The sequence below is a fragment of the Balaenoptera physalus genome, assembly GCF_965194825.1.
Source record: "Balaenoptera physalus genome assembly, chromosome: 5".
NCBI lineage: Eukaryota > Metazoa > Chordata > Mammalia > Artiodactyla > Balaenopteridae > Balaenoptera > Balaenoptera physalus.
Genome location: NC_138884.1, coordinates 15,885,180 through 15,910,341, shown reverse-complemented (window position 1 = coordinate 15,910,341; position 25,162 = coordinate 15,885,180). Strand labels below are relative to the sequence as shown.

The following is a 25,162-nucleotide window of genomic DNA, read 5'->3' as shown; positions in this document are numbered from 1 at the left end:
CTTAATTATATCATGAATATTTAATGATACAAATTTGTCACCCTGTGTTCTGGAATTAGTAACCCACCATCCCAATTGAACATCCCATTCTTCTGTTTGCTACTTGTTATGTTCAGGCTTTCACTGCTTTTCATCTTAATTATTAGAAAAGACTCCATGACTTTTCTTCCCACTTTAATTCATTTTGCACATTAATACAAGACTTGGTCATGATAGTATCTCATTGCCCAAAGCCCTTTGGTACCTTTCTAGTATATGCATGATGTAGGATAGACCACTTAGCAAACTACAAAGAGCCTTTCAAAAACTAGCCCTACCTTCCTGTCCAAATTTACCTTGCTGTATTTGTCTGCATCCAGACAAACTTAAGTTCAGATCCCAATGTGACACTAATTTAGGTATGCTAGTTACTCAACTCCTCTAAGCCTTGACTTCCTTATTCATGCTTGAAGTGAGGATATTAATAATACCTACTTCATATAGAGTATTGTAGTGTGTATCAAATGAATATATATGTAAGATGTCAGACTACTGAGAGTTCAAAAATGTTAACTGTAAGAATTTTTTTTAAATGATAATTAGTAATTACATTAAGCATAACGCTTTCTGGGCTCCAAACAAAGCCACTCAGTATTTGACATCCATGCTCTACTCTTCTTTCCTGCTTTTGCCCCAGTGGTTTCTTCTGCCTGAAATGCTAACCTTTCCAACTTCACAAATTCTATTTATTTTTCAAGGCCTAGGCCTAATGTGCTCTCATTTAAGTCATTCCAATTTGAAGTCCTCTTTCCTCTCACCTACCATAGCTATGTTTCCATACCTTCCTGCTGCACTTCTCAGAGTCACCCTATTTAGTTCTCTATTCCGTCTTATTTTCTACTAGCTTATTAGCACCACAGGGGAGATTACCATCTGATTTATCTTTAACTTAATCTGAGGACATGATTTCTCACACTATGCGTATCAGGTACTTCTTGCTATGATAACGCTGCATAAAAAAATCACCCCAGAACTTGGTAGCTGAACTCAACAAGCTTGTCTTTGTCTTTGTTTGTAATTTCTTGCTCGCGGGTCACTGGGTCTGCTACAACTCAGTTAAGCTGGGCTGGATGCAGACACCAGGCTCCAGGCTACACATCTCTTCGTGGGTCTGTCATTCCCTCTGAGTGCTGGCTACCTGGGAAATGTTCTTCTCATGACGAGTGGCAGGAGCACATCAATGAGTAGAAGTTTGCAACGGAAGGAACCGGCACTCTGTAGCATCTGCCCACATTCATTGGCAAAAGCCAGTCCCATGGCTAAGCTGCCATCAGTGAGGCAGAGAAGTCCATCCCACTGTGGTGGGACTTCAAAGGCAAAAGGCAAATCTATTAACAGAGAAGGAGTAAAAATCTGGAATAATGCAATCTAGCACAATATCCTTACTCCAGAGCTCCTTTTTTAAGGACAAGAGTTCCCTGTAATGGACTTTGAGAAAGGGGGCCTAAGACGATGAGGAATCAATGGACACGTTTTTGGGACAGTCAAATGACAGGATTGGCATTTTATAAGGTCATTCTGGGGTGTGTGGAGATGATGGATTGGGATGTGAGGGCAGACTACCTACTGAGGAAGTAACTACGAGAGACCACTGAAAACATGCCAATATATTGTGTGGCTGTGGCGTTGTAGATAATGGGAGAGGTCTCCAAGACCTATCAGGAGTAAAACTGGATTTTAGTAATGGAATAGGTGATGTGGGAAAAAGTGAGGAAGATACTGAGAATAGCTCCAAGGTTACACTTAGAAGGTATAATTCACGTATGGAGAGCCACATCACTAATGTTATTCCTTAGATGATTATGCAAATTAAGTACTATGGACACTACAGAACATATCTTATCATAATAATGTCCTAAGTACAGACACATTACAAAGCACCCTCACACACATTTCATCTTCAGGGCACTTTATGTGTTCATATTGTTTCTGTTTTTTATAACAAAGAAATTAAAGTGCAAAGAAGTTGCAGGAATATCTGAGCAAATAACTTAGATAAATGGAGGCTTAAATCTATATTTCCTGATTCAGAATCTTCCCACCATTCCATAAAGTATCTTATTTCTTCAATCTGTAACGTGAAAAAAAACAACTGTGGTCCAGTTTGGCAGATAAATTTAAAATAAAATGAAGTATTTGAAGGGCTGTAGTCAGCAAGAAGTTATAATATCTATCCCCAGTAATATTCTAAATTACATATTCTATTAGTTTTCTTCTAATTGTTATTGGGTCTTTCATTGTTTTCTCCCTCTTATAGCAATTACAGCCTGCTACACAAATGCAGAAATCACCCTGGAATTTTTCTCTTCCTTTATTTCTTGTTTTTATTCTCTTTCTACTTTTCCTTTTGTCTTTCTTCCTTCCTTTGTTCCTTGCATCCTTACTTCCTCCTTTCTCTCTCTCCTTTCTCTCTTCTCAATCTTTTGTGTTATCTTTCCTTTTTTTTTGTTTTATTTCTTCTTTTTTGTAAATATTATCTCTACACCTCAATTATAAAGTCCTTGAGGAGAAGATGCTATCTCAGGGCTACACACCTCCTAAATTTTCAAAAATACTCTCTAGTGGACTGAAGAATACAGTCTGTTTCATCCTTTTATTTCCCAGTATGATAGAAAACACTTCCTCCCTTTTACTCAACTAAAAACAGAAGAATGACTTTCCACCTACTTACAATTCTCTAAATAAACTGGCATCTTCTGTCTTCATGTCTTTCTCTTTGTGCCTTCCTCTTGTCCTTTCTCTCCAAAAGAATTGTCTCCAACATAGATGATCCAGCCAGCATTCACGGCACCCTTTTCCTTATTCACTACACATGTCTGGTCTAGGAGGGTCATTTGACAGGCCATTGAGAAAATGCAAACTTCTTGGGCTGAGAAGTTCCAGAAATGTGATTTGGAAGGCAGCTATGCTGTCTGTATCCCCTAGGGCCTGTTGTTCCTTCTTCTTCCTGCCTGGGAAGTGGACCATGATGCCTGGAGGCGGAAAAGCCGTCAAGAAACTGTGAGAATGTAAGTCACACATTGTGGAACACGGAGCCAAGCCATGAAAAGAGCATAACTGAGCTGCTTTTAGTCCAAAGTGGCCCGAAGTGCCCACTCCCAGATTTCTTATTGTTTGAGATGAATACACCTTTTGTGTTAAGCTTATCATTACTGATACACAAGTGCTTAAGTCTTCCTTCTGGGTAATTTTCTTCTCAGATTCCCCTAGTTAAGATTTTCTCATATCTTTATATTTCCACCTTATTTTTGTATTTATGTGAAATCCTTTTGTTTATTCATCTATATTATCTGTTAGACTGTAAACCCTTGGTGCACAAGGACACTTACTGATGAGTATTCTTTGCCAGGGATTCTGGAATGGAGCCTCAATGTAACAGGGGCTGAGTGAAAGTTTTCTGAATTGAATTGAATTGAGTTGACTTGAACTTAATTGAATTGCTTTGAACCGAATGGAACTGAATTGAATAGTACTCAATTTTCCCAATTAATGGAAAAAGCAATCTACTAGGACCTGTCCTTCAGCTCTTCATTTGGTGCAGTGATGTGTTATGGCACAAAACTCAAGCTTGAAGAACTCATTCTCCCCTTCCACACCACAGAATAGGCATAGTTATTTTGTCTGCCCTACATCCATTTTCTTGGCATCTGTTCTTTCATATTAATTATTCCTTCTCAGTATATTGATTTTCCTCTTGGGGAACCCCTTCTCCCTGCTGTCAATCCAAGTTTCCAGGTCCCCAAAATTGGCACATGATCCAGGCCTTGCCACTCAGTATATTCTAATCACTTGGTCACGGTGATTGGCTCAGGTTTGGGTATGTGTCCCAAGATAGGCCAGGGTCATGATTCTGGTATTTTGTCCGCTAGACGGGAATGAGAGTGCTCTTTTTGCTGAGACTGATAATGCTAAAGACACTATAAACCTGGAGCTGCCAGACATCCCAGTGTGGACACCATGGGTTTGTGAATGAAGCCAAAACAGAGGAGAGCAGAACTAAGAGACTAGGGGGAACTGGGGAGGGACTAAGTCCTGTGAGTGGTGGTATTTAAGTTCTTGGATCTAGAACATGATCCCTGAAATCAGATTGGGCAAAGTTACTTAAGCCCTCTGTTTCCTCATGTATAAAATGGAGATAATAATAGTGCTTTAATTTAATCTTCATTTTGAGGATTAAATGAGATAGGACATGTAAAAAGCCTAGCACAGTGCCTGACACACAGTGTGTGACCAATAAACACTAGCCATTATTAACGTAGATATTTTTATCTATGTCTTTTGAGTTATGTACAGCAATAAATTATCTTTTTTGCTTAAGGTGGTTTGAGTTGGGTTTCCTTCACTTGCAACCTAAAGGGTCTTGTCTAATACAATTAATATAAAGCATAAAGCCCCAGAGTGTATGGGTTTATGGCAGGCCAAATTCCCTTCTGTGGGCTGAGGCAGAGAATGGGCATTGAATCAATTGAATCTGGATCATCTGGCTTTCCTCAGTTGATGTCTATCAGTAATTTTACCTGAGGCCCATGAACCCCCAACTCCTAAGTGAGTTTCCTCATCACTATCCTATTTATATTCTCTAAAAATCCTCCTTCTTATATGTTGCCAGTTAATAACATCTCTGATATGATTTATTTTAAAAAATATATAAAAAGACAAAAAATGGGGAATCAAACATATGAGATAAAATGAAAGAAAATATTTCTATAATTAAAATACATTTTCACTGTTTTTTATGTCTTAAGCCTTAAGCTGGAAACTTTTTCCATACTAGTTTAGAGTAAATAATACTATAACTAAGCAGCCTACATGCTAATAGCATACTTTTCTAGGTGTAGATTTCTGAAGGGATATGCAGGGATTTGCATGTTTAATTCCCATTAGCACCTGTCACTGGTGTTTATTATCCCAGAGTTAATTCTCCACTCACTGCAGCCAAGAAGAAGGAAGCCCTTGTACACGGATTTAAGTGAAGCTTTTTATTTTTCAAAATGAGATGAATTTCATGTCTGTTCCTTAAACACCTGCAGTATTCCAATCCTGAAAAAGTCATAGTTAAATTCATTTTTGTGAAAATTTGCCCCCATATGATTTTAGTCAATGACTAGAAAACCCTATTCATAATTTGAAAAGTTGTCTTGGGGGAAATAAAAGAAGTTTTAATCGAGGACTTAGCTCAGTTTTAAGATCCATTGGCTCTCATTCATCCATTCAATGTTCAAGAAATGTTTATTGACCAACTATTATGAACCAGGCAGTTTTCTAGGTTCTGGGTATAGACCAGCGAAAGTGTTAAGAAAAAAATTCCTCCCCTTGAGAAGCATACATTCTTTTGGAGAGTATTCAACAGATATACATATACCTATACACATACATATACCTATACACATACATATACATATACATACATACATCTATGTATACTTGAACATAAGCATATGTTTTTATAAAGTAAGTACTATATGGAAAATCAGAGCAGGTATATGCAATTGAGAGTGATATGGTAGGTGCTATTTTAGGTAAATTGGTCAGAGAAGGAATCTCTAAGTAGTGACACCTGAGCCCAGATCTAAGTGAGGTAAGTTAGCAGTTCTAGCTCAGAGGCCTATGCAACACTGCATTCTCTCTTCCATAAAGAAAAAACTAGGCAGGATGTTGATACACAAGGCAAGTTCCATCTGCAATTACAGATCGCAGAAAAGTCACCTGTTTGGTAAAGCTGATTGATTTGCTGGTATTTTCCTGTCCTTGTTCTTGTGCACTAACTCTTCCCTCTCTTTCCCACCTCATCTCTACATACCATTTCTCAAACCATTCTCCTGCTCTCTATAGACTGAATTTCAGTATTGAACTACTTTTCCCCTTGTCTCTTACTCTTTCTTTCAAAGCATTAATTTTATGCAGTGTCTGTCATCCGGCACTTCAATAACCCAAGTAGAATTATGTAACAATTTAATTCTATTTAACTAACTAGACTTTGAGGATTCTTCTCTCCTGCGCCTTTCTGGCAATCAATCAACCAATACTGACTGAGCACTAACTCTACATTGGGTTCTGTGTTTGGAGCTGGGGCTGAAATGGTGAACAAGGCAAAGTCTCTGCCTTAAAGAGTTAAATTCTAGTTGGAAAAGATAACCAATAAAATTGCAAATGAATAAACAAATTTTAGATGTTAATAGAGTGAGTATACGTGAGGGTTTCTTAGTATTTAAGCTGCTGTCCTTCTTGGAAAAAATTGTAAAGACAGGTATGAAATATAAACAGAACCCAATTGATGCCATCCTCAAAATAAATGACATATTATAAGTGGCCGAGCTGCACTGTCCAGCATGGTAGCCCCTAGCCATGTGGCAATTAAAATTAATTAATTACATAAAAATTCCCAATTCGCACTAGTCACATTGTAAGTGCTCAATAGCCACATGTGTCTAATGACTACCATTTTGGAAAGCAGAGATACAAATATGTTTCTCATTGCAGAATGTTCTGTTGGACAGCACTGGTCTAGCTAGCATGCAGCTGATGGGAATCTTTCCTCAAAAATAAGAACAGCAGCTAACAATTTTATGTCAGGCACTTCCCATATGTTTAACTCATTTATCTCACAAAAACCTAAAAGATAGCTACCGCTAATAGACCCATCTTACAGATTAAGAAACTGAAGCAACAAGCTTTATTTTTCAATGTCAGTCAGCTAGTAATACGAAATGCTAAGAATTAAGCTCAGACAGTCTGACACAGGAACTTCTGATCTTCTTACCAAAATATCTTGGTATCTTGGTGTAGGGAAGCTGAAGAGGGAGAAGTGATTTTAGCATGGCAGGCTATGCCTCCACAGAAGTAAGAAGTGGCCAGATTTGTCAGTGACTTTGCCAAGAATGACCTTTTCGGATCTACCAGACTCATCCAAGACAGGTCTTACTGGCTAGAGGTTTAGATGGAGGTTAACTTTGAAACTATGTAATAAAATATTTCACAGATGGAGAAACTGAGACATGCAGTTCACCTGACCTGTCCAGGAAAACAGAATGAGTTAGGACCACAGCCAAGATGAGACCACAAGCTTCCTGCCTGTGTGTGTGTTTATACATTGCCCCCTTGGCACCAAGAGCTTAAAATTTCTCTGATATATTATTTAATATTAGTTTAGAAATGTAATAATCTTGGGAAGTGGTTTTCTTCTTCCCGGAAGGTCAGTGTGCCAATGTGTATTGGACTTTCCATCCATCCACTTTCCTTTTGTCCAGCCTTTCCTTATTTTATCCACCCGTTCTTACACTGCCCCTTCACCATTACAACAGGGATCCACAACTTAGCTACCCAGGCAATTCTTTCCTAAGGAAAAATAAAAAATAAAAACGCACTGCAGTTTGAGTCCTTACACACACACCGTCAGGAATCTGGAAAACATGTCATAGGTTCCACCATCACTTTAAGTGAGTATCTACACATTTTGTTGTGCATCGTTTCTGGGAGTTTCTCCGGTATCATCTCACCGCTCTTTACATACTCAACCTTGCCAGCCACCAAGGTGCACGAAAATAAAGCTCTGCTGAAGAATGAGTTTTCCTTGAGCTTTTGGTTTCTGTTCCACTACAGAGGAGTCATAGGCACCCAGAGCATAAGGCAGTCTGAACGGCGCTGACCACCCCAAGACTGCCGCGGGCTGGGACTCTGCAAAAACTTCATGCCTTCTGCCCGGCCCCGCAGGACTTCAGCTCGAGCCCATCCACCCCCCCACCCCCCCCCGCCTAATCAACCACAAGACCCGAAGTCGTAGAGCGAGTCCAGTCCCGGGGAGCCTGGCTCAGGCTCTGGCGGCGCCGTGGAGGAGCTGGGAGGCGGCAGACTGAGCTCCACTGGACACAGCCACGGGGCTCGGGGCGCGCCCGCTGCGCTCTCGAAGTCCGGGTCTGGCGCACGGCGTGAGGCCGGCGCGCTCCCACGCTCCCAAGCCGCTTCGTTCCTCAGGTCGCTCTCGCCTGAGCTTCCGCAGATAAACCAACAGCCGCTCTCCACCTCCGGCTCCGGGCACGCCGCTCCCGCAGCCCTCGCTTCCCTAACGCGGGCGGGCGGGCGCGCTCCCGCCGTCTCTTACGTCCCAGCGGAGTTGGGCTGGGCCCTCCACGCCTCCTGGGCGAGCCCCTCGGCGCGCCCGTGCGCCCCGCACGCCTAGGTGACCCTCTTCGGCCACCCAGCAGCCGCAGCCGGGAAGTCTCTCCGCCCGCGTGAGAACCCCGAGACTGCAGACGGGAGCGCCTCGCTGTGCACAACTCCCTCCCTCCGCTCCCCCCTCCTCTGGCTCGCTCTCCCTCTCCCTCCGCCCGCCCCCCGCCCCCCGCCCCGCGTGCCTGTGTGTGCTCGGCACAGGCGAGGGGGCCCGGGGAGCAGTCCGGGCTCGGCGCGCGGCGGAGCTGCGGCTGCTCCCGCTGCAGAGGGGAGCGGCGAGGCGGCCGCGCTGCGCCTTCCCGGACTTCCCAAGTGGGGGCAGAGCCGCCGCTCACGGAGCCGCCTGTTAGCAGGCGCAGGGGAAGCGGGACCTCCCAACTCCTCCTCGGCGCCTCCTCTCCACCCCCTGTTGGCCCCTGCCCTTGGAGAAAGTGGAGTGTGGCGCGCGGTCGTCGTTACTCCTTCAGACAGCTTCGCGGCGCACGGATTCCGCTGCTGCCCGGCGGGGCTCTCCGCAGTCGGCGCTCCTCCGAGTGTGCCTCCCCCCGGCGCACCTCTGTCGACGATGAGGAAAGGTCTGCGGGCGACAGCGGCCCGCTGCGGACTGGGGCTGGGATACGTGCTGCAGATGCTCGTGCTACCTGCCCTGGCCCTGCTCAGCGCCAGCGGCACCGGCTCGGCCGCTCAAGGTAAGGCGGACCGCCGAGCTCCGCGCCACCTCCCTTCGCTTCTTCCTTCCCTCCTTCTTGCTCTCCTCCTCCCCACTTCCCCTGGCTTCCTTAACCCGCCTCGTCTCCCTCGACTGGAAACCACTTTAAATTCTACTTTCCCAACTAGTCAAGAAGCTTTGGTTAGGATGATTTTGAATCTGTCTTCCGAGATGGGCACGGATGGGCCCGGACGCGCGGGGTGTCGGACCCACGTCTGTCTCCGGGCATGTGTCTCTTGCACTTTCTGCTGCGCGCTCGCACGTTGTTGTACCTTGCGCACCGCGAGGTTTGGAGAGACTCTGGGCGCGGGTGGCTGCGTGGCCTGCAGGAGAGGCCCCGTGACGCGCAGAGGCTCCCCGCGCTGTGCCACGTCGGGGGTTGCCGGATCCTCGCTGCGTCTCTGAGCGCCACACGCCGAAGGGCGCTCCGCTACGGAAACGTGTCCGTGGCGGCCGAGGACCCGCTGGCGCCGGTGGCCCTCGGCTGCTGCTCGGGGCGCTGCGGAGACTCGTGGCGCCCCCGGACCCGCGCGCCGCAGCCCGCAGCAGGCCCCGGGGTGTGCGCGCCTCCTCCGCCCTCTTACCCTCTCCTCTCCGGCTCTCCCTCCCAGCCGGCGACGGAGAAGCGTAACCACCCCCCCACCCCGCCTCCCTCCCCCGGCTCTAGAGGAAACGGGCTGGTCGTTCAAACCAAAGCCGAAACTCCCCGGGGTAACCGGCCACTTTATAACTCTGACATTTTCATTTGATGCGTCTGAGCTTGAAAATAAGTGTCCGGGGCTCTGGGCAAAACCGGGATGGGGGAGAAGCTCGGCCAGGAGTTGCGGGTGGGTAAGGGAGAAGGGGAGGCCCGGGGGCTGGTTGCCTAGTTTCCCTCTCGCCCTCCGAGGGTGCGGTGATAGAGGCAAATCCCAGCCTTCCGAGCCTGGGAAGCTGGGTGGAAGGGAGACTGAGAGGAAGGAGCCCAGGCGCCCGTCTCCGGGGTCTCTCTCTGGTCGTCGGGGCCCCCAGCGCCCCCGCCACCTTCTGGCCAAGCCGAGGGCCCACCTGGGTCTTACCGCCCAGTTTTGTGGCGGTCGCCGGCTCAGGGGAGGGAGCTCAGCTCTTCCTCGGGATGGGGGCCGGGGGGGTGGATGGAGGAAGCTTCTGCAGCGCTCGGAGGTAATCCAGGCATCCCATCCTCTCCGTCACCCTCGCTCCAAGCTTGGAAAGCAGAGGAGGTGCGGCGATAGCCTCGACACCCCGGAGATGCTCAGGCACTCCGGAGGTTACCGACAGCATCCCCTCAGACTTGCGGAGGCGCTGGGGACCAGGGAGGCGGAGGGGGGCGCTGAGCGTAGGCTAGTGTGTTCCGGGTCGGGAGCTAAGTGATCAGCGAGGCTCTGCGGATTAGCCACAGCTACTTCGGGAGTAAATTGTCCTGCTGCCTCGCTAAGTAGCCACGCTCATAAATCCTTCCTTCCCTTCTTGCCAGATGCCTCCCATCCCCGAGGTTCGGCCCTTGTTTTCTCAGTCATATGTCTAAAGCTCATCTGCCTGTCCATTCTACAAAGGAGTCTCCCCTGAGAATCATAAACTTATTGCAGGTTTCTTGAAATTGGGAGTTCTCAGGACGGCTGCTGAGGGTGCTTAGAGGGGGTGTTTGGAAGTTGAAGGGAGCAACCTGATGAATTGTTGTGGAATCAACCGCGTGACTCCCTGTGGAATTCGCCTGCTGTTATTGGGCGCACAAAGGACTAAGCTATAGGGTGGGAGTGGGAGGGGGACCAGACGGTGAGAGAACTGTTTGGGAAAAGGACAAGTTAAAGTCCCCAAAGATGCCAAATAGGAGACATAGGATCCCAGCCGAGAGCTTCCTACAGCCAAATTAAAAAGACTGGGTAGGAAAAAGGGTCAATAAAGATAATCAAACAGGAGACTGTGAGTGGATTAATATTGGAAGAAGAAGGGAGAAGAGATGAAAAGACGGTCAGGACAGACTGAGCGTTTGCCACTTACACTGTTTTCATCTTATAGACCAGGCAAGCCAGAGTTTGAGGATTGCACCTACTCTTCTGATCTTAAGTGGAAAAATTAAATGCATTCTTTTGGGTGTGTGCATTTCACTGCTGTTCTTCTCCGTTTAGTATATTTTTTTTTCTTTCAGTTCCTGGTGAGCAAACTATTTATGTTTGAATCTGTGGTCTTTGAGAGACACTATTCCACCACTTTAATCTTTGTTTTCCTCCATGTTGCAGGATCCCAGCTATTCCTGTGTTGTCTGTTAGGTATCAAAAATGTAGACAGCACCAAGCCCTACTTTCAGCTTCTATCACTCTCGCTCTATTCTATTCCCCTAGCCTGTTTACTACTGAACTACGAATACATACACTTTCTTCTCTGAGTCACACTCCTATAATTCTCTGATAGCCAGACCTTCCTTTCCTTCTAATGTCTTCTCCTTTCTCCTCTCTCTTCGGACTAGATCACTAGGTAAATCAAAGACGCTGTTGCTCCCTCCAGGTATGGTTTCCTTGTGCTGAGGACTTAAAGATGGGAATAAACTATTTTTTTATGAATGGAAGTATGTATGCAGTTAAGATGAGAAAGTTAATTTAAGCACTTTACACTGCGGAAAAGGTTTTTATTCTGTTGTTGCAAAGATACTAGAAAATTGGAAGTTTTAGGAAATATGTGTCTCTTCAGAGAGAGCCAAGAAAATAACAGATGTTTAAGATAAAAAAGCAGAATGGGTGTTATTTGTGAGTGTACTTCGTTTTGGAACCGTGGTTTGAAGAAAGACAGCAGTCATTTTAAACTGGTCCTTGGGAGATTCTCTAGACTTTAGGCAACAGCTTTCTCCTTTCTGGCTATGTTCTAATTGTTTCGTTCAGGACTGCTGGGAACTCCTAGCTCCAGGGAATTTGTGGTGTTTCTGATTTTCAAGAGTGAAAGATTTTACCAGGAAAAGGCAGCGTGTGTGTGGTTGTGTGTGTGTGCACGCGCGTGCGCTTGATCAGTTTGCTTCAGAATTAGTGCCCTCCTGTTTTATAAATGCATTTTATTTCTGGATTTACACAGCACTGATATTCCGCTTATCTAGCACCAACTAGTGTTATGAGTGTTAACACCACCAAACTCAGAACAGGAAATTACTGAAGATTCTAATTATATTGGGATAATTCTCTATTATTGTAAGATAATTTGTAATATTTTTAAAACAATATACTTCTGAGAAAAGAGTGAAAATTACTTTCATGCATTTATGCATATTGGTGTGGTACAAATAGACAATTGGCATGAAAGATTGAATTTCATGACAAGTATACCATATTTTTTCATTTTAGGAGCAGAGTAAATTCATAAATTCACATTTGGAATTTGCAGTAAGGAAAAGTAGGCTAGTTTACCTTTGTTTAGAACAATAATTTCATGTATTCTAGCTTAGGGAATACTTAAAAGACTTCAGAGAGCAAACTTTTCAAGTGCTTGCAGAGAATGAGGAACCATTAAATTGTTAACATGTATTGACTTCCTGGCCTTCTGTGTTCTGGATACTGGGGATTCCAAGTTCAACAAGACAGGATCCTAGAGCATCTCCCATTGTGGTCTGGTTGTCCTGGTCAGAATACATACTGATACTTTTTGAGCAACCCCACCAAGGACCTGAAGGAGGCACCAAGCTCTCCTAAACAAACTCTTAGCTTGCTTAGAATTATTGTTGCGACTTAAAAATAACTGTTCTGTAATGTATGCTGGGTTCTCCAATTAGTGCAAATAGCCAGAGTGCCTTAACTGCGTTTAGCACTTTTCTGATTTAGGTCATGGCTTTGCTGGAGCAGCAGAGGGAGTCATTCTCAGAAGAAACATTAAAATTACAGGCTGCAACCACTTCAGGAAGATAATGGGGACGCTTGTGGGGTGGGGATTGAGCCAGTGCCCTTGCCTTGCTCTTTTAGCCTATGTCTTTTTTAGTTTGACTTTGGTGTTTGTGGCAGTTAAAAACAAACCTGTTCACATCCCCACGAATTAGAAATCCATTAGCTCATTTGGATAGTGTATGCTATTAGAAGTAAAGTTCTGAACAATTATTGTGCATTTATTATGTCCCACACTGTATGCTATTTGTTAGGGACACAAGAGTTGAGGAGACAGTTTCGCCCATCGAGGAAGACTGACTTACAAGCATATAATTATAATTTACTTTCTGAAATACAACAGTGGGAATAGGTATAGTATCTTCTGGATTTAAGCATCCAATGTTAGTAAACATAGGACCAGCTAGGGTTGTAGTGTGAGTGGTAGCAGGAGTTCCATGATTTCCGTGCAGAGAAACTTAAGGGTGGCAGTTTGGTTGGAAGTGGGTTGTTCTTATAGCTGAGTTTGCATCTTACTTAGATTTAATATATAATCGGTCTGGCTTTGGGGAGACACATGTTTAGAGACTGTTAGTGGTGCGTGCCCATCCTCCCTGTTAGTTTAGTGGTCACCACTGCCTCATAATGCTGCCTCCACCACCTCCTAGCTGTGTGGCCATTGGTGAGTTATTTAGCATCTCCGTGCCTCAGTTTCCTCAGATATAAAATGAGGATAAGATATACTGTAAGTCATATTAGGGTTGAATGAATTAATACATCTAAAGTATGTAGAGCAGAATTCTTTGGCTTCCAACTCTGTAAACCATGGGCAAAGAAATCTAGAAGTTAAAGAAATTAAAGGTCAATAATTTTGAACTCAGAGTAGGGATTGCTGCAGACCCTGCTTCCCCCAGAGCAACAAACGGAGCTGTCTGAGGAGTTGCTCCAAAGTACTGCAAACTCCTGGACATGGCGTGGTTCTTTGAACAGCCTGTGGGAAGCTCTCTCTTTCCCTCGCCACATTTCTTCCTTTCTGCACAATCTGGGAAAATAAACCTAATACCAGTTCTCAAAATGCCATTTTAAGTCACAGCCTGTTAAGTCCTGGCTACAACCTCCACTCTTGACTTTCTATCTTTACAATGAATATTGAAAGATAACTTTGCATAAATCCGTAAACACTTTTATGAAAAAAAAAAATGCAAGTTCCATGTTTTCAGATAATGGTTTTGAGAAAACCAGCCCTTTATGCAAATGTGGATTGTTTTTCTTAAAAAAAAAAAAAAGACAAGTTTGTCTAACGATCATAATTGAATACATGAAAAAACAACACAAAAAAATAGAGTAAGTCTCCTATATACCGAGTTCTGTTCCGAGAGTGCGGTCGTTAAGTCCAACAAAGTTAGCCGAGGTACCCAACTAACATAGTAGGCTATATAGTACTGTAGTGTAATAGGTTTATAGTACTTTTCACACAAATAATACATAAAAAACAAACACAAAAAATCAAGAAAACGTTTTTATTTTTACAGTATGGTACCTTGAAAAGTACATTAGTACCAGCTACATCACCGCTGCTTTTACGCTTGCTTCCGGACATCCTGGGCTTGAAATAAGGATATTGTACTACTTTACTCTATACAGTACTGTACAGTAAAGTACACAAAAGCACAACCACTTGTAGAGGATGCATGCACGTGACAGTGTACACCAGGCATGTGAATAACTTACATGATTGGACATGTGAACGCATGTTCGCATATGTGAAAAGTTCTCAGCTTGAAGGTTCGTATGTAGGGCATTTACTGTATAGAAAAATAGGTTGACTTGAAGGCAAAGCAAATTCACCAGGACTTTCATATATTCAAATTATATTTGCAATAGAAAGTTTCAGCATCATAATTTAGAATAACATGAAAAATCTAGATAATATATATTTTGAAAGTGTCACATTTAATTACTTCTGTTTGTTTAATGGTTATTGCTGTTTTTTTCATGTTTGGTGTCTTTTTTGTTTTGTTTTGTTTTGTTTTTTGGTTGAGCTACGCAGCTTGCAGGATCTTAGTTCCCCAGCAGGGGATGTAACTCGGGGCCCTGGCAGTGAGAGCACTGGGTCCTAACCCCTGGACAGGGAGGGAATTCCCTCATGCTTGGTATAAATGTTGTTTTCTAGCAGAATTTTAAGATAAAACTAGACATTTGTGGGAGTTTTATGTTATTCAGAGTTAAGACACATCTTTCTCTTACAGTATTTTCATTCTGCTTTTATTTTTGGATTGCCTGGTCTGCAGTTACAGAGCCCCAAATTTCTCATTCTTTTTCTTTCTTAACCTAACTCCTTAAAGCAATGTATGGCGTCTTCTTTGATTTCAGATTTTATTTGGTTTTGTTACTGCTTCTATATTTGTAGAAGAGAGCTCCATGAATCTGAGACCTTGGATATTGTTCCAGTATCACTCACTTAGTTCAAGGATGTTTAAACTAGAACAGAAACTCACAGAAACTCAGTGCTATGTTTTATGTGACCTTTTTGAAGTACTGTAAGTTTGCCTTGAGCGATATTAAAAGATCTACTGTCTCCTTTTTTCTAGTTTTTAAAAAGAAATCCAATAATTTAAAAATTTATAGTTTCTCTTATTTTGAGTATTTATAATCTCTAAATTTGTGGAGATTTTAATTTAAAAAACTTTATAGTAATAATTTTATGAGCTAACAAGATCAAAAATAGTGTCTTTTTTTTTTTTTCTCTTCTCTACCTGATTAGAACTCTTAGAAGAATTTCTGCCTTTTCATGATAACCCAAAACATATTGGGTTGGCCACAAAGTTCCTTTGGGTTTTCCGTAACATCTTACAGAAAAACCTGAAGGAACTTTGTGGCCAACCCAATATATTCTGTTGCAAATATTTGGACTCTTTATAAACAAAATGTTAGAAAATATTGTTATAATTTTATAATTAAAAATGAGTTTTGGGTTGAAGTTTTAATGTGGTTTCTCACTTTGAGTATTCCTGCCCCCCAAAAAGTTGCTCCCTTAGGTTTATATAATGAGGTTTTGAAAGACACAGAAGAGTATCTCCAGGTACTTAAAACATATCTAGCCTTCTACACATAGTGTTAAAGTTACTGTGACATTAAATTGAAGTTATAATTTGGAAAGTGAGCTGTAGCTTTGAAAATGCCAAATAGGCAGATATTTGTCCTTATGTCAGAATACCTTTTATGAGCAGTGAGCAGTGATTCAAAAGTGCTTTGTGTGGCAAAAGTATAAGCCTAACATCTGAAAACTCCAATGTTTGGGGAATACCCTCTTCTAATTAAATAACTAACCGTGTCTCATTGCCAGCGTGGTAGTGGAACGAGAGAGAGAGAGAGGAGACAGGTGAGACTTCATTTCATTGATGTGCTTGCTACAGTTCTTACTTAAAACATGAGGGCACCAAATAATCATGTTAACAGATGATACTGATTAATCAAATTTAACTCCAGAGTTACCAGTCTTATTTATTTTAAAATGTTGTGAGGATAAGGGTTTTATCTTCATTAATCATTGTCATTTGGATCCTGTGGCTAGATTCATTTCTCAGCAATTATGAGAGCCATAAAAATGCCTCCTGTAGATGAACGTGTATTATCTCTTCTTCTAACTAAGGATGTTAAACAACAGAAACTCCCTCAGCACATTTAACAAGTTTATTGATGAATGCTAACATTTCTCAGTTTTAGTCAATGTCTTAATTGATTATTTAATCATGGACTGACTGAACTCAAATGTAATTTATTGTCTTCTCTTTTTTTCTCTGTTCAGAATAAAAACCTTATATATGAACATTCATTTCCAGTGAAAACACATTAGTGCTTGCACATTAAAATGCATCTGTAGCCCAGTTATAAGGGTAAATATATCTATGAGTAGAAATGGATTCAAAATTCAAGAAAATTAGTGCCTAATATAAAATATGAAAGAGCAGTGTAGAAATAAAGTATGCCATTTGTACAGAAAAGTAATTATTTTAAAATAGTGCATAATGTACATTCTCTTAGACAGTAAAAGTTTAGTGCAATATGATAGGGCATGTGGTGTAATAATATCCTCATAAAGTACAGGCATAGTGAAATATGTTCATGTATCAGATAAAAGTAAAGGGGAACAGTTTGGGACTATTCTAGTCTCTATGAATTTGCAAGTTCATTTTTTGTATTCAAATTGAATATTTTAGATGATTCTAATATCTTTTTGGAATTTCAAGAACCTAAAAAAATTATTTCAAGATCTAGATCAAAGACTACTCTTTAACAAATGGTATTCTCTAACTTTTACAGGAACAAAAAGTGACAGTCAGTGAAGAAAGTACTGTTGCTGTTTTATTATACGTGATTGTCAAAGACCTGTGTTATCCCTGATCCAAACCAAACAAATAACCAGATTACTACCACAACAAAAACTTTATGATTAGAAAGACATAGTAAATAATGGCAATTTCACTTTAAGCATTATGTCTGTGTGAAATATGTTGACATTTGAATTTAGCCTTTGCTAAGGGAAAACGATATATTTTATCTTCCATTGAGTAAAGAGTTTGCCAAATATCCACATTGTAGCCACCCAGTGGAAAGAGGCAAGTTCGGCAAGCAGCAATCTTGGAGTCATTCTAAATAAAACAGTAATTACGTTACCTGTCATTTTCTTTAGCAACTTTCCTTCTTCCTTCTGTATCTCCATAAGGTGATGAGATAGTATGAGCTTTAAAATGTGTTAAGGATCAAATTCAAGGATTGAAAGAGCCTAAGACATTTTCCTCCCAGCCTACTACAGCCATCACCCACAGAGCATGCAACTTGGTGGAAAACAGAAGCCCATTTCAGAAACTGCTCTCAGAAGCTGAGGAAAAACAGGCATGTTCAAATGATTTATTGCTTGTGCTATCGGAATAGAGACCTAAGATCAGTATTTCATCATAATATTATTCAACGGGCACTCTGACTTGAACCTTTATATAAATAGAGTCTTGATACACACCTACTTCAATTAACATAGCAAAAGAGTTTCTAAAGTATTTAAAAGATGTATTTTTGAAAGAAGTTACATTTGGATTTTACTTGAACCTGTTTGAGCAGGATGTACTTGTTTGAGAAATCTAGACTTAAATCAGTGGTATACTGATACACAGAATCCTTTAAAGGTCTTTATAAAATGCATTGATATTTCCTCAGCTACTCTTAAACAGTGCCATTAATAATGTCAGTGTTGTAGGTTAAATCTCACCTGTACATCAGAAATTGAAAAGCATTCTTAGGATTATATGGGAGTTATTAGGGACAATTGTCCCAGAAAAGAATTTGCTTAAATGGAGTTTTATCTTTAATATAATTACATTTTTAGGAAATGTTGCCAATATCTTTCTCTTATATATTGATCAAAATATATGTTTATTTTTGTTATACACACACACCCCCCACAGTGGAGAAAGTTAGAGCTTACTTACTATAACCTGATGAAAAAATAGAGAAGAAAGATGGCTAGAGAAAGTTTTAACAATAGATATGTTTTCCCAGTAGGGATGGGGGTAATCAGTTTATTGGATTTATTAGAAATGATGATCACATGAAAGATATACATATTTTTTTAATCAAATTAAATAACTATGGAATTATTTCCTAGCAGGGTATTTCTAGGCAGACTCTTAATGGAGTGGAGAGTTACAAGGAGTAGACATATATAGTTCAGTAATTCTCTGTGAGCATATATATATATATACACACACACACACACACACACACACACACATATGCTTGCACAAATTGTGTGTGTGTGTGTGTGTAACTTTTTTTGTTTTAGGAGAGTTTATTTTCAAACAGCCTTGGCAATATCCTTAAAAAACAGCAAAACCTATCAAACAAATGAAAACAAACTTTTACTAAAAGAAAATTCATAAGTAGTCATTGAATAGGGAATCAGGTTTCATCACTGGTTTCTAACTGCAAAATTATATTCTTTTCTGCAAAAAGTGCCTTGTTGTCGACCAGTAGCTAAGTTGTTTACAGTAGTGTACAGTAGAGATACCTCTGCCTCATTCGTGTGGTGGCTTATCTGATAGAAACAATTTCTTCCTGTCCTCCAGATGACAGAGACTGGGGTATCTCCACGTTCACTGGCTTATTTCAAACACGTGGAGAAGAACTTCTGTATTTTCGTACACAGTGGACTATAATTTTTTGACCAAAGGAGGTCAGCTATCCTGTGTGCATGAGTAAAGTCCTTCATTCACATGTGGGAACCCCCTCTTCAGGAGAGACAAAGTTTCCCCTGGTAAGCACCCTGCCTGAGGTGACCTCTTAATGATCGGGCTGATTGAAGGCGAAGTCAGTTGTGTTGTTTTTCCCTGAATTCGGTGATGATTTGAATAAATTTTTTTTATAAAAAATAAAATGGAGTTAATAAAATGGAGTTATGTTTCCAGGCTGCAGAATGTTTAATTTTCTTGGACTCCCTCAGGTGCCATACAGGTGGCTTTATTTCCAGATTTCTCCATTACATCCATTGATAACTTTATTTAAATGAATAAAGATAAAGTTAGTTGAGGGGGGAAAAGAAAGATTGTTACTAATGAAGAATATAAAAAATTTAATTATGCGTAGAAGGATAATATACTTTCTTGCTTATTTTTAATATATTAAATGCAGATTAATATATATTTACATGACACATCAATATGTAAATGTTAATTATTGCCATATGTTTCCACATCACTTGGCATTTATGAGCTAGGATTTTAAAAGATGCAATAAATTCTAATGTGCAGGGAATTGTTTCCTGTGTTCTCTGTCTTACATATCATATGTTCATGGATGATATGGGGTTTTCATAAGAAAATATGTAATACTCTGTTAAGAAGAGCAAAGTAATAATAATGTCCCACAAAGTTTTCTGACTGCAAGTCTAAATGCTCATGAGAGAGGTTTCCTGTTGAATGCTGAATTGCAAGGTTAAAAAGAGGGTCTTAAAGATAAGAGTGGATTCCACAGTCCTTGAGTTTGTTTTGCATTCAGTGACAGTCACTAAATTAGGGAAAGGAATGTTCAAACAACACACTTGAGGAAAAGTGATTTTTATAGAAAGGAGCCATTTCTGCTAATAGCCAGTAACTGCACGTAACCCTGCTGACATTAAAAGTCCATTAGCTAAGCCCAGTTTAAATAGCAGCTGATGCAGTGTCAGCTAAATGTACCTTGGAATTTTTTCATATAATGCAGTAATAGCAGTTCCATAATTTTTTTCTAAAACTACATGCATTAAGTAAAACAAATGTCATCTGATAGTAGTGGCAGGACTGCTAATCAGCAGGCGGAGATTTGTGATGAAACAAAAGTAACAGGAAGATAATAAATGGTAGTGACGGTTTTAAAAGGGAGCCTTTGAGAAAAGTCATATGGAGAAGCTTAAGCTGAAATCCAGAAAGAGTTGTTTCCATAGAAGCGCATATTAATGTGCACAACTTTGAGATGCTCATTTGAAGTGAAGTGACTTTTTACTGTCAGCCTCAGAGTTTAGTATCTCAGTGTATTTTGAAACAACAGGGAGCCCTCTCCTTAGACCCTGTTATGTGTGTAAATGGCAGGGAAGTGGGGAGAAGGGGGTAAAAGGGGATTGAAAAAGGAAAACAAGTGAAAAGGTGAAAACAGAGATCTAACTTCATGTGTGTTAATACCTTTAAGGTGATTACTATGGTACTGTTTTTAAGCAATATGATTTATTAATGCTGCCTACAATGAAATCAGAGGTTGAAATGTTGATATTCTTCCCCCCTCCTGTTTTTCCATCCTTTGAATATTTCCCAGTCTCCATTTTAATCCTCTGAAAGACAGGAAGTTTTACTGCAAATTTATAGTAGAATCCAAGAATTTTGAATAACTCATCTTAAAGAATTCTCTGAGACAGTGTTCTGTAACTATGAGACCATTGTGAAGACAGTGAGGGTTGCTCAGTAATCTAGTGCCTGAGTTGACAAGAGGGCAGTAATTAATGAGTGACTGTCGTACTCACACCACTGTCACGTATTACGAGACCCTCCATGCTGAGCACCTTTCCCCATTATCAGACCAGCAGTAAAACCCTGTACAGGCAACAGTGGGGAGCTCTGCTGAAGCTTATGACCCTAATCACTCGGGTATAAGCTTCGTGCATATTTTCAGAATGGTCACTCGAATTCTCATCGCACTTTCTAGTACTCAGAATTATTTGTCATTCTAACCTGAGAATTTATTTAAAGTCTTACCTGAGATATCACATCTTCTGTTTATTTTTATTTTAAAGTTAACTCAGTTTTCTTTATATGATTAAAAAAATACCTCACATAACCCTGCGTTGCTTGAAAAGGGGGGAAAAAGAAAAAGAAAGGAAAAGGAAAAAAGAAGAAAAGGACTACTGTTTAATCACAATGGGGTGGCAGAGATCTCCCTTTTATGTTCACAGATTTTCATACAAGCATTTCATAATAAAATCAAGAAGTTCTCTTTGGTGTTGGTAACTGTTTTAATTCAGTTCAGGCCACTGTAAAGGCTTATTTTTGAATGAATTGGACGCTTCTAGAGAAAGACTTTATGCAATTAAATTCCTAACCAAAATCCCATTTACTAACATATTGTATGAGGGACTGATGAATAATCTTGTCTTTAGTATGTAACTCAAACATTAATAACAGATGCAAACATGCCTCAGTTCAACCAGTGGGCTTTGATTTTTAATTCTAAACTGACTTCAGTTTTTTCAAACCAAGACATCTGTTAAAAGTGACTATTTCCCATATGTTTTTCCTTTTCTGTTGCATAAATCTATTGCAGGAAGAAAAGAGAATGCCATAATATTTGGCCGCACAGTAAATTTGTACGCATCTATGAACGAGTGTTATGAAATTGAATTATGTTGAAAATTACAAGATGATGCTGGACTGATTGAAATAAGACAATTATTACATTAGAGTTTGGAACGGTTTTTAGAAAAAAATTACCCTGCAATGTTAATATACTGTTACTTTCTTGGAAGTTTTACAATGTGTCTTTTTTTGGATAAAGAATTACATTTTAAAAAATTTTGAGTGAACACAATATATAGTTTGGTTTGGTGCTAAATTCATTCATTTATGCTTGGAAAACTTTTCTTAAAATAATCTTTAATAATGTCTGTTCTTTACTGTGATTTTATGACTGTGTTTAGAATAGTGAATGGTTTAGATCACTTCTTTTTTCTTTTTTTCTGTTTAACATTTCTTTTCTTTGACTGTTAGGGAATTAAAACATATTAGATACATGCATGTATGTGTAGGTCTGATAATTTCCTGGTATAGGAAATTAATCAAAATGCATTGAAAAAAATGAATGTTTACAATCAAGAGTATTCTTGGCAACTATGCTAGGGAAATACTAATGCAGCCTTTATATAAATAAGTCTTTTGGTAAAAGTGAATAAACTGTGCTAAACTCTAAGCTTGAAAATTGCGTACAAGTTTAAAATCTCTTAGCGTCACTCCACATTTGTAAGTAGAATGTCAGAATCATAATACTATTAACATCATAGAATTGTGAGGATTAACAGGGTTATCAAAAGTGAAGAATTGAGAACAGTGCCTGGCACCAGATAAGCGCTTAATGCCATTAGCGACTGTCATTGCTGTTGCTGTTGTATTTTCATTATGTAAGTCTGTACACCATACAACAACTTTCACTTGGCACCATTATGAAAATAATTGAATATATCACAAGAATGAGAGGATTGCACTCAATTGGGGGTACCATCAGGTGGAAAAATATCACATGAAACAACAAAAGCATGTTGCCAAAGGTGAAATACTTAAAAAGGAATTGGTAGATTTAAAAATCACATTTAAAAATATCCTGTTAAATTATCAGATTTTAGTTGTGCATTAAAACTATGTGGAAACTCAACACAAGTGTGTTTGGTTTTATGGACAAGTTTTAGATGATTTTTTTACCTATGCTAGATTCTGAAGGTAGAATATATTCCATTTAAACTAGTGTCTAATAAATGTTAAGGAAATAATCAGTTTATATTTTTCTCTACTATACATTGGCAATACTTATAAAGACAAATATAAGTACAAAGACTGGAAAAAACAATTGGCAAATTCTTTTTTTTTAAATTTAATTTAATTTTTTTTTTTATACAGCAGGTTCTTATTAGTTATCTATTTTATACACATCGGTGTATACATGTCAATCCCAATCTCCCAATTCATCCCACCACCACCCCCACCCCCCCGCCACTTTCCCCCCTTGGTGTCCATACGTTTGTTCTCTACATCTGTGTCTCTATTTCTGCCCTGCAAACTGGTTCATCTGCACCATTTTTCTAGGTTCCACACATATGTGTTAATATACGATATTTGTTTTTCTCTTTCTGACTTACTTCACTCTGTATGACAGTCTCTAGATCCATCCATGTCTCTACAAATGACCCAATTTCGTTCCTTTTTATGACTGAGTAATATTCCATTGTATATAAGTACCACATCTTCTTTATCCATTCATCTATCGATGGGCATTTAGGTTAGGTTGCTTCCATGACCTGGCTATTGTAAATAGTGCTGCAGTGAACACTGGTATGCATGTGTCTTTTTGAATTATGGTTTTCTCTGGGTATATGTACAGGAGTGGGATTGATGGGTCATATGGTAATTCTATTTTTAGTTTATTAAGGAACCTCCATACTGTTCTCCATAGTGGCTGCACCAATTTACATTCCCACCAACAGTGCAAGAGGGTTCCCTTTTCTCCACACCCTCTCCAGCATTTGTTGTTTGGAGATTTTCTGATGATGCCCATTCTAACTGGTGTGAGGTGATACCTCATTGTAGTTTTGATTTGCATTTCTCTAATAATTAGTGACGTTGAGCAGCTTTTCATGTGCTTCTTGGCCATCTGTATGTCTTCTTTGGAGAAATGTCTATTTAGGTCTTCTGCCCATTTTTGGATTGGGTTGTTTGTTTTTTTAATATTGAGCTGCATGAGCTGTTTATATACTTTGGAGATTAACCCTTTGTCCGTTGATTCGTTTGCAAATATTTTCTCCCATTCTGAGGGTTGTCTTTTCATCTTGTTTGTAGTTTCCTTTGCTTTGCAAAAGCTTTTAAGTTTCATTAGGTCCCATTTGTTTATTTTTGTTTTTATTTCCATTACTCTAGGAGGTGGATCAAAAAATATCTTGCTGTGATTTATGTCAAAGAGTGTTCTTCCTATGTTTTCCTCTAAGAGTTTTATAGTGTCTGGTCTTACATTTAGGTCTCTAATCCATTTTGAGTTTATTTTTTGTGTATGGGGCAAATTCTTTACTTTTTGCTAACATTTAAACTTTTCCTAGAGGAATGGAAACAACCTTCATTTATGTTAGAAATTTTAATATAGCAAAGCATTTTCTGATCCTAGGGTGGAAGCAAGATTTATTAAACTGAAATTTCCAAGCAAAGTTAAAGTTCTTATATATGCAAGGGACATGTTATATATAGGCAAAAAGAGAAATTAGATACCAAACTTAAATATATATGTTGTGATTGACACTTTCGTTTAATAAAGTATTATTCTAATGGATTAGTTCATGAACAAACTGTAGCTGAACTCATAGTTTCTCATAGGTATACACATTAATTATGAAATATAAGAAGGGAAAGGGGAAAAAAGTGCAGATCATAGTTTTGCTTGAAAAAAGTTTTCTAGTATGCATTTATAAAATGAAAGTGTACTGTTGCTTAAGTAACAACTGTATTTTGAAAACAGTGGGCATAGAAAATGCTTTCAGCTATAAACAATTTTCAGTACTATATTTTTTAGTTTACTGTGTCATTAAATAATCTTGTTTGTTCTTCTTTATAATACTCTTTAAAATGCTTCATTTTAAAATTAAAATAAGACAAAACATAGAGAACTTTTTCCTCAAAATGTGTCAACTTGATAGGAAGAATATAACCCAAAATATTTATAACGGAAAATAATGCAATTGCGGACCCTTAGCAAACAGAATGTAATAGATGCATTAACTAACTAAATAAACAAGGATAACTCCTTCACTGCACTAAAATGATACCCACACAGGAAACACTTTAAAAAGCCCATTGAATACTGATCCCGTTACCTTTTTCTTTGTCCAAAAAGCAGAGTTTAACACTCTTAGTTTTTAACTTCAACCCTCCCCCCACATCCCCCTCACTTGCCCAAGTCCATCACTGTAGGAAACATCCCACTTTTAAAGGATAAAATTAATAAGAACTCTGGAATCAACAGCGTGGTTTAGTTCCTACGTAGCTATGAATACTTCTTATCTTTATAGAATCTTAGTCCATTAAAAAAACCCAACAGAAGCAACCTAGAATGTTTTAATGATTGATTAAACTGCTTACTT

At 39.8% G+C, this 25,162-nt stretch overlaps 1 protein-coding gene and 1 long non-coding RNA gene across 3 annotated transcripts in view; both read left to right on the top strand.

Moving 5' to 3' along the window:
* LOC309660829 overlaps window positions 1-25,162 on the top strand; it is a 1,143,314-nt gene that overhangs the window by 516,139 nt on the left and 602,013 nt on the right. The gene's annotated exons all lie outside the window — the stretch shown is intronic.
* UNC5C (unc-5 netrin receptor C) overlaps window positions 7,804-25,162 on the top strand; it is a 409,465-nt gene continuing 392,106 nt past the window's right edge. For both annotated transcript variants that reach the window (XM_082461681.1, XM_082461680.1), the window contains exon 1: window positions 7,804-8,897. In XM_082461681.1, coding sequence (XP_082317807.1) covers window positions 8,774-8,897 — 124 coding nt within the window. In that variant the 5' untranslated portion in view covers window positions 7,804-8,773. The remainder of the gene's footprint in view (window positions 8,898-25,162) is intronic.